Raw genomic sequence first — 13663 nt, forward strand, 5'->3', positions numbered from 1 at the left:
GCTTTGTGGATGCTGGTAGTGATTCCGGATGTGGGGAGTACGTTTCCTTTGCAATCGACAAACACACAAACGCTGATTGGCAGTAAAACAAGTGAAAACACATAGAGAACGTACCCACCAACTAATCGAGCAATAGTCATGCCACGTTGTTCATTTGTTGAATGTACTTCTGGTTGAATTGAAACATACACTATAATAGTCACCGCAAAATAAAAGGTCTGCCCTATACCCCCCATAAACGCTCCAATCAAATTTGCTCTGACTTGGTCTACACTATCAAAGCAGTCCAATATAAATGCTCGGTAAGACAATTGTATCGCGTTGATGCCAATGGTCCAGAGGATGTTCCCGATCACAAAAAAGATGTCCGAAACAATCTGAAGTGTGTTGTTCGCCTCAAAGCTGTTGATCGAAAGTAATGGGTAGATACCAGAGCATGATATAACAACACCTCCAATCACAAACACAACAAGGCCAGCAATCATAAAAGGACGTCGTCGGCCGTAACTGAAACTTGAGTGATCTGAAATAGCACCAATTAAGATCTGGAAAAAAAGACCAAATATAGGTCCGATGGTCATTTTAATAACCGTTTGCGCTGTTGGATTTGTGTGGAAAGGAGTTACACAGTCCAAGAAAAATAAAGAAGTGATCGGAACGCTATCTGAAGGGTTATTGTATCGTTGGAATTAAGATGAAAGCTTCTTAGAACAACAAACAGGCAAATTCAATACCAATTTGCACTAAGTTAATCACAAAGATGTAAAACCACACTCGCAACAACATCAAAAGTGTTGTTCGATTTGTTTTTTTTAAAGATCAAAAACAACGACTCAGTTTCAAATTGCAATAACATTTTAAATATTATTTTTCTTTTTGTTATATATAACATTTTATTTGTCTTTTTTCTTTTTTTATTGTTTTTTGGAAAATAATAAAAATAAGATTGGGTTTGTGGAATGAGTGGTGATGCAATTTACTCAGAATTTGTGACGGAAATTGCGTACCAGATGCTTACGTCGACACGAATAACAACCGAAGACGAAAAAGAGAAAGAACGTGATATTAATAAAGATAACTTCAAAGAGATGTCAACGCTTGACTGTATTTTTTTTGTAGTAGATTTGATTTCTGAATGCCAAAGCAGTGTGTTTCAGTGGGATGCCATTAATTTAGGATTATAGTAAACATTCTTTTGTAATTAGTTATCAAAAACTTTGTGATTGAAACTAATCTATTTTGAATAATTTTTTAATAAAAAAAATATTATTATATTATATTATATTATATTATCATTTTCATTTTTTTCAAAACAAAAATAATTATGAAGTGCTTAAGACAACATTGTTATTTACTCAAAACTTGTTTGTTTAATCTTATTCAACAAAGATTTGACCTTAAAAGACGGCGATTTTGTTTTTTTCGTTTGCCTATTTTGAATAAAAATGTTTAAGAAAATAACAACTTCGAATCAAGTACTCTATATTGTTATAAAAGATTGTATCTCCTGATTTTTATTGGAATGAAGTTTAATATTATATCAATTTATTTGGTGTCAGTTGTTTGTTATTGTTTAATGAAGCATTACATACACAATTTAAATGAAATCAATTTAACATACATATGTGATACTTTATTTAAGTTGTGTTCAATTATTGAATTATAAAATATAAATAATCATACTTAAAAAAGTTATTTATTTACCATATCATGTTTTATTTGCATAATTCATTTTTGTTATATTTAAAATTCTAAAAAAATGAAAAATTATTCAAGTCAAATAATCAATTTCTCAACTTATCAAATCACATCATCTTTAAAATTAAAACTGAAAATTTCAGTTGTCTATGGACCACTTTAAAGAACGCACACCACCACCACTTAGAACGGACTTATTAACCAAATTTAAACAAATGATAATAGCACTTCCAAACACCGCCATTGTCCTCGGAGACAAATTTGATGACATTTTTTCAACAACATCGCTTGAAGTCTTTTTGACAAAACTTAAGGTCGTCTTCGCAGATTTTGTCAACGACAAAACAGTCGAAGAAGCAAAACGGAAGGAGATCATCAGTTCGTTTGAGTTTTATTCAGATAGACTTCTCGATTTATACACCCTTTCTTAGTTTGTTATATAAAACATTCCAGAAAATGTTTTTCTTGTTGCCAAGATTGTTTTAGTGGGGTTTGGAAATGTCATTAACAACAAGCGAAGGGAATGAAGAGGAAATGAAAAATTATAGCCATTTGGCACTTGGGAGACTTCCAAAAAAGGAGGAATTAATGAAATCCATGGACTCGACTAAAAGTGAGGGGAATGGAGGGAAGGAAACACTCCCATCATTACCATCTTTGCTTCTCAAAAAGATATCAGAGGCTGACTCGACAACTTTGAAGAAGGTTGTTGATGCGGTGTCGCCAAACAACTCATCGTGGAATTGTCAAATATTTTTGGATGACCTTAGCGGCGAGGCGATGGATAAGTTGGTGGAACTTTTTGAAATCACCCCGACGCAGTATTGCTGTTCAAAGACGGAATAAATGTGTGCGATAAGTGAATTTGATTGTTTGTTTGGGAATCTTGCTTAAAACTATAATTATATAGTACTCTAATTAATACTTTACTAGTACTATAGTACTAGAAAGACCAACTGCAAACTCGAAAAGAGATTTGATATGGATAGGCCGCCATCATACGACAAGAACGATATATTAGAACAACTGACTGTTTATCAGTTATTATTAAACAAACCGAAATTGGTGTATGACATCATGCAATTTGAGGAATTCAAAACGTTTTATGGAGAGAATTCAGGGTTCCAAAAATTACGAACGGCCGTTAAAGGGATACCAGGGTATTGGTATCATGTGCTGGAAAATAGTTGCTATTTGGAGCTATCATTTGTTAACGAGAACGACAAGGAAGTGTTAAAAAACATCACCGACATTAATGTGGATATGATGGAGGGTGTCATTGAGAACGGAACGGAAGACCATTTTAAACTCTCTTTCAGGATCACTTTTCAATTCAACGACAACGTTTTTTTGAAGGGCAATGACGTCTGCATCGGGTTTGTATTTTATCCGCAACAATCGCGTAACTACCCGGCCGAGTTGCGAGGGAGTGAGGTCGAATTTAAAGAAGGCAAAGATATTCATTTGGTCAATGGCACATTTAAACACTCATTTTTCGATTTGTTCCTTCTCGAAAGTCGTGTGTTGATGGATAAAAATATGATTGTCGATTTACTGGATAATTGGTTAATTCTACTCAATGATGTTCTGAGAAACTCAATGCACTACTTCAAAGGAACTGCTTTGGAATACACAATAGAAGACGACGAAATCAATAGAGTCCTTCAATGGGAAAGAAAAATGGAAAACCTAAGACTCCACCCCGAACAAACTCAAAGAACTGAAGAGAGCGAGGAGGCTACATTCAACAACCCCATAAACACACAACCAAAAGAGGGAAACGTGACTGACCTTCTCGACTGAAAATAAATGTTATTTAAAATGTTATTTAAATGGGTTTGATTTTTTTTGTTTTTGAATATCGGATCTTGAAATTAAAGAACTCAAAATGTAACATTTCAGTTCTTCAATCGTTTTTTTTGTTTCCCGATTTTGTTCGCCCATTCGTTGTGATTTGCCTAAAAAAGCTACCCTGGCAAGTAAAAAACCATAGCTTGTAGTTAAATAAATTAATAGTAACTAGTTTATTTAAGATTGTTTTTATCTATATCTATATCTATTTCCATTTTTATTTATTATTAGAATGATGAGAAAACATAAAATGAGAAAACTGAAACTTTTCTTCAAAGTTCGGTTTTGCTTTTTCAGGTCAACTTACTAAAATAATAATATATTTATAGTAAAAAGAACAAACATTTTAAAATAATTTCTGTAAAGAACTTTACAATTAACATTTTTTGAATAATCACCAAATCATTAAGTATAGTTACTTTTATTATATTAAAAACAAATCAATAATCAGAAAACAATATATCAAAATAGATGTCAAGTTGTGTGAAAAGAAAACGGAATATTTTTGGGAAATCTATTCAAAACTTTTCGCTGTCCTTTCATAAGTCATTTATTTTTAATTTTTTATTTATGTTTTTGTTTTTCTTTGTTCTTTTAATAAAAAAATAATAAAAACAACTATAAGTAATATAATTTCACTTCAAATACCACCACCCTTTATTTTGAAGGACAAGAAAAGATGATTTCATGGTTTTCAAATGTCCCAATTATCCCCCAAAATCAAATGATTGACATCTAAAATTCACAATAATTATTCTTGGTTTGAGGTTCAAGACTCTGTCACCAAAAAACAATAAAAAGAAAGTTATATTTTTTTTAATAAATAATATTACAGAGAAAGAAAACTATTATAAATGAAAACAAGGTATACAATAACTTAGACATTAAAGTGATAAATTTGTTTAAAGGATTTAGAGAATAGAAAAGCACACTTTTCAGCAAAGTTTTACATAAGTAACCAGAATTAAAAATCAAGAATGTTCATAATTCTATCGTGGCCGAACTTCAAAAGTACACAACTTGAAAAAACAAAGTCACAAATGTTTAAATTCTTTGCCTCAAAAGAGGAGACTCTCTTGAACAAGGCAACAAAGAACGACCCAAGCCGCATCCCAAAAGACATTCTTTCTAAGATACATTTAGTCATGAATGACCCAATTGAATCACAACAACTGCACCACGAGATCTTACGACGACTCGACTTAACTCTTCTTCCAAATGAATTTTTAAAACTATTATGTGTTGTGTTTTATGTCCTTAAGAAAGATACTAAAAATTCTTTTCTGAACAAAATTATGACAAATGATGTTAAGTTCATCACAAAGATACCGGAAAAATATCGATCTGCTGATGAAAAAGAACTTTGTATTGCGTTTGCAAATCACTTGGATTGGTATGTCACTCTCTACTCAACAGACACTCCCGCAATTGATATTAACATTTCTCCAGAACAAATATCACAATTTCACTCTGACATCTCATCGGAACGGACCATCATTTCTCTGTTTTCAATGTTCTGCAATTTGACAGCACTCAATTGGGAAAACGAGAGGTTTTTTGTGAACAAATTGTTTTCTTTTGTTATTATGTATCTGATCAGAGAACTCTCAACAACGTTTTATCGATTATGTTGTTACATCATTGTTTATTTTTCATTCATGGCAAAGGGTCAATCGTCAAGGTCAATGCAACAGATAAAAATATTAGCAAAGTTTGAGGAGTCACAGGTGGCGTTTGAGAAGATCTTACAGAGCGATACCGTCAAAATCTATTTTTCAGACGCTCCGTCTTACGACCCAGTGAACGTTCGGAGGTTATTTGATTTGCTTCAAATATCGTCCAACATGTCGCAAGGCATTTCTGTGTCAACGACTGGAACTGTTGATACTAAAGAAAGTGTGGTTGAGTCTAAACAATTAGAAGACGATATTAGAAAAGAGACTGAAATATTTTCAATGCAAATTATACAGAAAATGGAAGAGTTTGAATACTTCACACGAATCAAATCGGACTCATCAACACCATCAAGAGTCGTTTCTAGAAGTACCTCGAAAACTCGGTTACCACCACCTGTGAGATATTCAGAGGAAGAGCCTTCATCAAGATTCTCGGGGTCTGAGAGTAATATTGTATGTAAGGCCACACCAGGAATATCGATACCTAAGAGCACCAAAGCGTTAAGAAGAATTTCAGTGTCATCCTGTCTCACTAGGAGTACTAACAACGACGAGCAGCCTTTCGCTCTGAGTGGGGATTTGTGTCATTAATGTTTTTATATTGGTTTTGTTATTTGGTCGACACATTTTGATGTAACTTATTTAAAAACAATACAAATTGTTTTTCTATAACTGAAAATTTTCATTTTCAAGTTCTTTTCCTCAAAGTCAATTATGCGAAAAGTGACAGTTTATCCCTATCTATTGAATTGATTGGGCTTAACTATTTCAAGTATACAACGGTCTTTGATATTCGAAGGCAAATTGTGTAAACCAACTTGGTTATAACTTAATATGATACGTTCAAACATGGTTGGCCAAATTTGTTTTTTAATTATATATTATAATATAATTAACTATGACGTATGGTTATTGTTTTTAATTTGGTCACCCTGATACAACGAATTATTTGCTTACGAACTGGCACATATGTCTTGTGGTGGTTTGAAGCGGGAAAATAGGTCACTTAATGCAAAATACCCCAACAAATTGAACTTACATTTTGTTAGTGGCGAAATGTGTTGGTGAGATTCAAAAAGTGTGCATTTGCTAAATCTTTTTCAGACAAAATCGATATATAATGGAAATTGAAAAAGTGGGGTATAAAACCAAATTTGGTTAAACAAACTAGAATACTAAAGTAGTTGTTGAAGACATATTAGTTTTTTAATTGTTACCCAATGAAATAGTCATGAATCCCTATTGTTTTAGACCAAATATTATATCATGAAACCCCTTAAATTTACTAGAAAATCACTCTATTAAATGAAAGTGTTTTTTAATTCTTATCTTTTTTTAGTATTTTGTTTTCTATTTTACATGTTTTTTTTAATTATTACGGTTAAAAAATATGGAAAAGACTGGGATTTAAAAAAGGACAAATCAAAATGTACCCCTAATATCTATAAGCCGAAATTCTTTTAATTTCCGGGACTTGAGGAATTATCTATGATAATTCAAATTAGAAGTAATTGATATTTTAACTTAATAAGTATAATAATGATAACAAATTTTGGGAAATTCAGACTCAGAATAGACTTGCAAACCAAGTTGACATTTAACTTGGCAAAGTATTCAACTTTTACCACAAAAAAAGACGAGAAAGGCTGGGAATGCCGTAGGAATTCTTGCATTCTTTTCTTCGTTACTTTGCATTATTTTAGGAAAATATGTCCGCTACGATTGGCCAAAAATTTCGAAAAAAAATGAAAAAAAATAAAAACCCAATAGAATGAATAAAAATAATTCTCGTGATTTACAGTTCTTTTCAAAAAGAAAAGCAAATGGGACATCCCGTTCACAAGCAAGAATAATAAGCGACATTGTATCATTCAGTCTTTTTCCATTGTATTTTAAGAACTACAGATAAAATTATACTTTTAGTTTATGCGACTCAAACTCCCGAATCTATAGTCTAATAGTTCCTCTAAAAAACAATCAACCCAAACAGATAGACATAAAAGGTAAAAATAGATAACATAATTTTGACGTGGCGTGTATCATTTATCAGTTTCGAACAGGATCTCTAAAACAATGCAAACTTCGGAAATGACGCAGTACTGCAATGCTAGGAAATTCCCCGTATTTGACCCGGTCGACTCTACACCGGTTAGCGAAGAGAATGAACCATATCACCTCAAGCTTTGCTTCTGCCCTTTGTGCACCAAAGGAATGACTGTCTTATCAAAAGAGCGTTCAAGAAATGTTATTTCTTGGCAATACATTTGTCGAGTCATTTTTTATTGTCTTTCCGTCGTGCATAAAAAGAATGGATACTTCTCTTTGAAATATGACGTTCATTGGTTTGTTTCTTTGGCATTTCATTCACTTCATTTGAATGTGGACTTACCTGTAGGTTTATAGTCGATCATTGGTACCTCTTTTCTCAACTCGAACAATGTTTGTTGCTTCTATATTTAACTTGAAATTTAAAACTCGAAATATGCAAGTGTAAATTACCAGTTCTAACGCCAACTTTTTTTCGCCGACTTTTTATAAAAAGAAGTACAATTACGTTGTCATAAACTATATTTATATAATATTTTTATTAGTATATAATAGTTTATTTGACTGTGTAAACAATGTTACATTTTAATTTTTTAATTATAATTGAATAACAACTGACATATAGTTCGGACTAATCCAAATAAGTGGAAAAAAGCTATCCTTGATGCAATGATACATTGCTCATTGTTTGAGTCTGGGAAGAGCACAATGAACAAAACTGGTGTCTGGAAACTTCGAAAGTATGAAGCACCATGGGAAGTTGCTGAGAACAGTACCGATGATGTTCAAAAGATGTCAATGGAATGTTCACAAGAGGAAAACACAACAGGGATGGACCTCGAACAAGACAAAAAGCTTGCACTCCCTTCACTTTCATCCCTTTATAAGTACGCAAACAACGATATGTCGATGTGTGGATCAACACCTATCCCACTTCCAAGTCTTGTAAAAGGTCTCTCCGAAAATTTCCAACTCGAGGATTTCAACGGCTTTATTCAAAGCATTGTTTGATGATGTATTTAGCGTTTTTTAATTCATTCTTACTGTTCATTTTAGTTTAGTATCATTAATTTACAATTTAAGTATAGTTTTTTTTATATGTAATGATTTGGATTTACCTTTAAAAATAGTATAATATATTTTATAATAGACTATTTATTATTTTTTTTATCATTGTATTATTTAATAAAATAAATTATTATAAAAAGCTATAATAGTTTATTATTATATTATTTGTTGTGTTGTTTTTTACTTCTTCAATTTTTTGTGATAAACACTTATAGAATTTTGGCACAGAAAAAAACTTGAAATATCATTTTTTTGTTTTTAAAAATGTTTTTATTGATTTTGGATAAAATATGTTTTTGTCATAACAAATAAACAAAGAACTTATCAACACACATAAATAGTTTACATTATTAAAGTCACATGATTCAGTTGTCCTTCTTTTTATCAATATCAGATTTCATCTTTGCAAACAAATCGACAGGTGGTTGCTTCTCTGGAATTTTGAATTTCATCGAAACTGTTTTAATGATTTCATCGACAACAGGAATTGATCGACAATCTTCAAGTCTCTGATTGAGTTGTTTGACTGATTGTTTAAACACGACGTTTTCTGTGAACGGCAATGAAACTGTTCGCAATATTTTGTCTAACAAAAATAGAGCGTTGTTGACCAACCCTTTGTATTGAATTTGATCACTTTTCCGATGTAACACATTCAAAACCTGTTGAGAAAGTTCAATACAAGACAACACATAATCAAGCACAAACAACGGATTCCTCTCTTCAACGTATTTGACTAACACTTTCCTCTGCACTCTGTCGGCAACACAGATCGCATCAATATCATCTTGCGCTTTTGCCAATATGTTGAAGAAGATGCGAAGAAAATTTGAGTAATTAAATGCAAGCTCGAGACACCTCTGTGTTGGAGTTAATGCGTCCGCCTGTGCGTTCAAACAGATCATTTTCGTTGGAGGTCTTTTGAATAAGCAAAGTGGAAGAGAAATGTTAATCGAGAATTTGTCCACTTCAAAGAACATATCCAGCGCTTGATATATAAGAAGCTCGACAGTGTCGTTTGAAAATATCGGGGAATAATAATTGAATGTCGAGAAACAGCAAACACACATTGAAAAACACGTCAAGTCATCACGGATTTTCGGAAAGACATCCATCAGCATTGAATGGGCGTTCATCTGAAATTGGTTGAACACAAGCACCAAATTGTTTATCAACAACAAGTCCGTCAAAATGACTTCTCTCATTTCGTAGAGTACAGTGTAGTTCTCCGGTTTGATCTCCGATACCTGACTGATTATTTCAAACAACACAGTAATGTAGCTTTGCGTCTTCAAAAAGTCCGAAGAAAGTGGTGCCGTTAATCCAATCAAATTATTGAGTACCACCGTCATAACTTCTAACGTTTTCGAATGATTAAAATCGATCCGCGTCAACAACAATTGGAGCAAATTAAACATTTGTGTGATCCCAAGTGGGAGTTGTTCGAACCCACCAACATATATGATTTGTCTGTCTTTGTGCTTTTGATAGAAGAACTCGATCTTTGATATGATAAATTCCAAGTCCGTGTGATATACCATGCTTTCATATTGATAATCTTTTGGTTGTGTATTGTCGATTAAAAATTGAATGAAGTGTTGTTGGTCGAGTGTCAGTTCCTTTTCGAGGCGAAAGTTATTCAGCGTCTGTACGAATATTTGTTTAGTGCTTTCGGAGAGAAATAACAACGATTGAATAACTCCAGGGAGTAAGTTCTCTTCGTTGAAATATTTGTCTAACAACACAACAATAAAATCGACGATGTTTTGTCCATTAAGTTTTGTGTGCACAATCATTTGCTGGAAAAACATCGTCACAAATGCAAACCTCTTTTCGTTTGTTTGTTCCTTTAACGCGTGTACAAACTGCTTTGCTGCGTCATTCAAATCCTCGTCTGGAAACAGTTTGACTTCAAGATAAAACAAAAACAGTGCGCGGTTGTATTGTTGCATTGACAAAATAAACAAATCATTCAGCCCAGTATTCAATTTCAGATACGTTCTGAATCCCGCGTCTTCATGAACACATTGTGTTAACACGTATATTGTGAATTCATCTCTTTGTGTTATTTAACGTTTCTAAATATTTAAATAAGTTACCAGTGAAGAATAGTAATGACAACAATGGTGGTCCTTAATTTAATAAGTACTATATATTTAATAGTATATCAACACCAAAGTAACAAACAGATGTGGAAGTTGTTGGACTATGAATTTTGAAAAAACAGCATACGACCCTTTCGCTAAATACTCAAAAAGTAAAAGTATGACGTGGCTATCAATCAACTCAGGTTTGTTTGATATGAGCGATAAATAATCCGAGAAACTGTAGTGTTCGATAGGTCCACCAACCTCGTCTTGAAAATTGGACCGTAAACGTGGTTCGTGTGTGCGTCGACGAGTCGAAAAAACACTCCCAGAAACGTCCTCTGAAATTAACTTGAAAACAGAGTAATTACCGATAAACGAACTCTCTGACTCGGGGGAGTTGAGGCCAACCTGAACTTGCGAAAACGATTCGTCGAAGCGAGACATCCCTCTGTTTGGGTTATTTTGTAATTCTCTTATAATTAATAGTTTTATTTTTATCTCTTTTTCATACTCTTTTTTTTCCACTCTTCTATCCTTTCATTCCGGGATTATCATTCTTTTTGTTTTCTCAATGAAAAAGTATTAGTTAAATCTTCTATATTAATTTAGGCAATTTTGATTATTCTATTACCTTCATTTTTTGTCTTTTTTTTAAGTGTTATTATTATTATAATTATATTGTTTATAAAACTATTGTTTTTAATACACATTTAATATGTATATAAATTATTAATTTATATATCAAATGGTACATAAAAATACACAACAATAATTTAATAAAAATTAATATAATATTTAGTAAAATAAATAAAAAAAAACACAAAATATAATAAATAGAATTATAAAATATAGTTAATAAATCAACCACAGTATATATAAATGATTTATTATTACCATATATTAATTTTTTTTTATAGTAAATTAGACAAAATACCATTAAATTCAAATTTAAATAATAATTTTACTAATTATAATATCTCAAATAAACTTTTGTCTAACCATTTTGCATAATAAAAAGTGAATTATATAATTTGTCAATCTTTTACACAATAAAAAATAAAATGATTCACTCAAAACGAAATAACAAAACACTTGTTAACACATTTTTATATCCCGAAAAATGAGTCAATTAAGTACTAATAAAACAATACTTTATAGAGGTTTTTAATTAAGTAAACAAGATCTTATTTGTAGTTTAGAGCAAATGAACTGAAAAAAGTAATGTTGTTAGCCTTATTCTTGTCACTTGTGCTCTCTCTTACAGTTGAACCGATTGACTTCTTAAAGGGAGACGCAACAAAGAATCATGTAGTCATCTCAGCTGTTCACTCGAACGTACCCAATTATGTTGGGAATGTCTATGCGTACAGAGAGAAAAGTTCTGACACGGTCATGAACATAGTAGTGGAGATGAATGGTCAAAGTAAAGTCACCAAATACGAGTCGAGTCAATTGACTCGACCACAAATTGGGTTTGCGAAGAACAACATGTATATAATGAACCACGGAAACATCGATGTGTATAACTTGAATAGCTCAGTGTTGACTTCCAAACCGGCTATACTCTCAGGAGTCGAGTCTTTTTCCCCATTAACTGTTATCACCAAAGAATTTGTGACTGGGAAGCAAGAAGTCTTTCTTGTTGTGTGTAGAAATGGCGGACTTGCTGTATATAATGAAACATTTGCTGTTGTTCAACAAACGACAAACCCATGTGGCAACTACACTTCATTTGGATCAAATTACTTGATGGTCAAAAGTGACGTCGATATCGAGTTATACACGTTCAATAGTCCAGGCGTGTTAACGTTTTATGATAATATCGAATTTGCAGATGCCACATCACAGACTGTTGCTACCGACCCCGCAGTCATCAACGAATTTGATGTCATCTACACACTCATTTCAGACAAAAACAAAGTCCAAGTCAACTCACCAAATGCATACAAAAGTCCTGTTTTCATCACCAATGTGTTTATCAACCCATATGGTTCTGCTGCAATAAACACTTTTATTGATACCAACTCCACTTCGTTGTTAGCAACATACAACTCATTTTTGCTTATTGGAGCAGTTGGATATGCTGCTGGTATTAAAGAGAGAACTGGTGGCGCATACCTTTTTTTTGATAAATACTTGGTCACCCAAAGAGAACGATTTGAGAGAGTGTGGTCTGTTAATGGATCACTGTCGTATGATTACATGGGCTATGTCGTTGCGATGGATCAAAACAATGTCTATCTTGGAGGAAAAGTTAAATTAGAAACAAATGGAAGTTTGACTGGCGTGAAAATCGATGTGTCCAAATTCACTAAAAACTATTGCACGGGCGTGATATGTTCTTGCCCACAAGGATACTATTATAACTCGTACTTTAGACAATGTTTCAAACAAGTTGGTGGTGTAAGTTCTATTATCATCGCAATTGTATGTGTGTTTGTACTCATTTTACTTGTTGGCTTCATTAGTGTGATGTACAACAAATGGAGTAAAAAGGGTAAGAAAATGATTGTCGTAGATGGGACATCATATGCCTTCACACAACTGAATGAGATCCAAATCACTTTATCTTCCGAAGTTCTTACATTTGGATATGAAAATGGCAAGTTGGCGCCTATTAACACTTCACTCCAACAAAGTGTGACAATAACAAATAACTCGATGACGACGAAGAAATTCTCGTTAGAGCTGAAACCGTCATATAAATTCACTATCAATGCGAACACAACAAACTTCGTAATCAAATCTCAAGACAACGCCACTGTTATATTTACGATTACAATGAATTGTACATGCAAAACAGACGACGATGACTGGATCGGCTTTAGAGTGACTGAAGAAAAGGATGAAAGTTCCCCACAATTTATTAACGCAACAATCGATATAACAACAGAGGATAGTGTCTTTATAGACTATAAAACAGTGGCTTTTAACAGAGCTATTGCGAACGGACCAAACTCGGAGACGGTTCTTGTGAATTATAAGGAGAAACCATTTGCTATGAAAAAGTTTAGAAGTGCATTTGATGATGAGTTAATTGGTTTAATGAGAAATAAAGTTCTCGCGTGGAAGAAACTTGAGAACGCGTTCATTCTGCCGGTATCTTTTGCGTCACTTGCACAGGACAACTACGCGATTTTGACGGGATACTCTATTATTGGCAATTTAAAAACACTTTCAAGTCAACAGGACACACCGTATCAACTCATTTGGAGATGTCTTGTTAATGCAGCA

The 13663-nt window shown here is 32.9% G+C and overlaps 7 protein-coding genes across 7 annotated transcripts; 5 read left to right on the plus strand and 2 right to left on the minus strand.

The window, feature by feature from the left end:
• Nucleotides 1–63: 63 nt before the first annotated feature.
• On the minus strand, nt 64–581 carry EIN_225500 (sucrose transporter, putative; the record flags this gene model as incomplete). Its single annotated transcript, XM_004254950.1, has 1 exon — nt 64–581. A coding segment is annotated over one exon (518 nt), but the record flags the coding sequence as incomplete, so codon positions are not given.
• A 1266-nt stretch (nt 582–1847) lies between these two features.
• EIN_225510 (hypothetical protein) lies at nt 1848–2544 on the plus strand (the record flags this gene model as incomplete). The annotated part of the gene is made up of 2 exons (XM_004254951.1): nt 1848–2128; nt 2214–2544. 2 exons carry the CDS (start codon nt 1848–1850, stop codon nt 2542–2544), a joined length of 612 nt encoding a protein of 203 aa, XP_004254999.1.
• A 135-nt stretch (nt 2545–2679) lies between these two features.
• Nucleotides 2680–3501, plus strand: EIN_225520 (hypothetical protein; the record flags this gene model as incomplete). Its single annotated transcript, XM_004254952.1, has 1 exon — nt 2680–3501. The coding sequence occupies one exon, from the start codon at nt 2680–2682 to the stop codon at nt 3499–3501; it is 822 nt and encodes a 273-aa protein (XP_004255000.1).
• A 1025-nt stretch (nt 3502–4526) lies between these two features.
• Nucleotides 4527–5816, plus strand: EIN_225530 (hypothetical protein; the record flags this gene model as incomplete). Its single annotated transcript, XM_004254953.1, has 1 exon — nt 4527–5816. The coding sequence occupies one exon, from the start codon at nt 4527–4529 to the stop codon at nt 5814–5816; it is 1290 nt and encodes a 429-aa protein (XP_004255001.1).
• A 1482-nt stretch (nt 5817–7298) lies between these two features.
• On the plus strand, nt 7299–8282 carry EIN_225540 (hypothetical protein; the record flags this gene model as incomplete). The annotated part of the gene is made up of 3 exons (XM_004254954.1): nt 7299–7567; nt 7621–7664; nt 7897–8282. 3 exons carry the CDS (start codon nt 7299–7301, stop codon nt 8280–8282), a joined length of 699 nt encoding a protein of 232 aa, XP_004255002.1.
• A 422-nt stretch (nt 8283–8704) lies between these two features.
• On the minus strand, nt 8705–10873 carry EIN_225550 (hypothetical protein; the record flags this gene model as incomplete). Its single annotated transcript, XM_004254955.1, has 2 exons — nt 8705–10397; nt 10527–10873. The coding sequence occupies 2 exons, from the start codon at nt 10871–10873 to the stop codon at nt 8705–8707; spliced, it is 2040 nt and encodes a 679-aa protein (XP_004255003.1).
• Nucleotides 10874–11650: 777 nt separating this feature from the next.
• On the plus strand, nt 11651–13571 carry EIN_225560 (hypothetical protein; the record flags this gene model as incomplete). The annotated part of the gene is made up of 2 exons (XM_004254956.1): nt 11651–13437; nt 13502–13571. 2 exons carry the CDS (start codon nt 11651–11653, stop codon nt 13569–13571), a joined length of 1857 nt encoding a protein of 618 aa, XP_004255004.1.
• Between the last annotated feature and the right edge of the window lie 92 nt (nt 13572–13663).

The sequence above is a fragment of the Entamoeba invadens genome, assembly GCF_000330505.1.
Source record: "Entamoeba invadens IP1 unplaced genomic scaffold scaff_1105074725849, whole genome shotgun sequence".
Classification (NCBI taxonomy): domain Eukaryota; phylum Evosea; order Mastigamoebida; family Endamoebidae; genus Entamoeba; species Entamoeba invadens.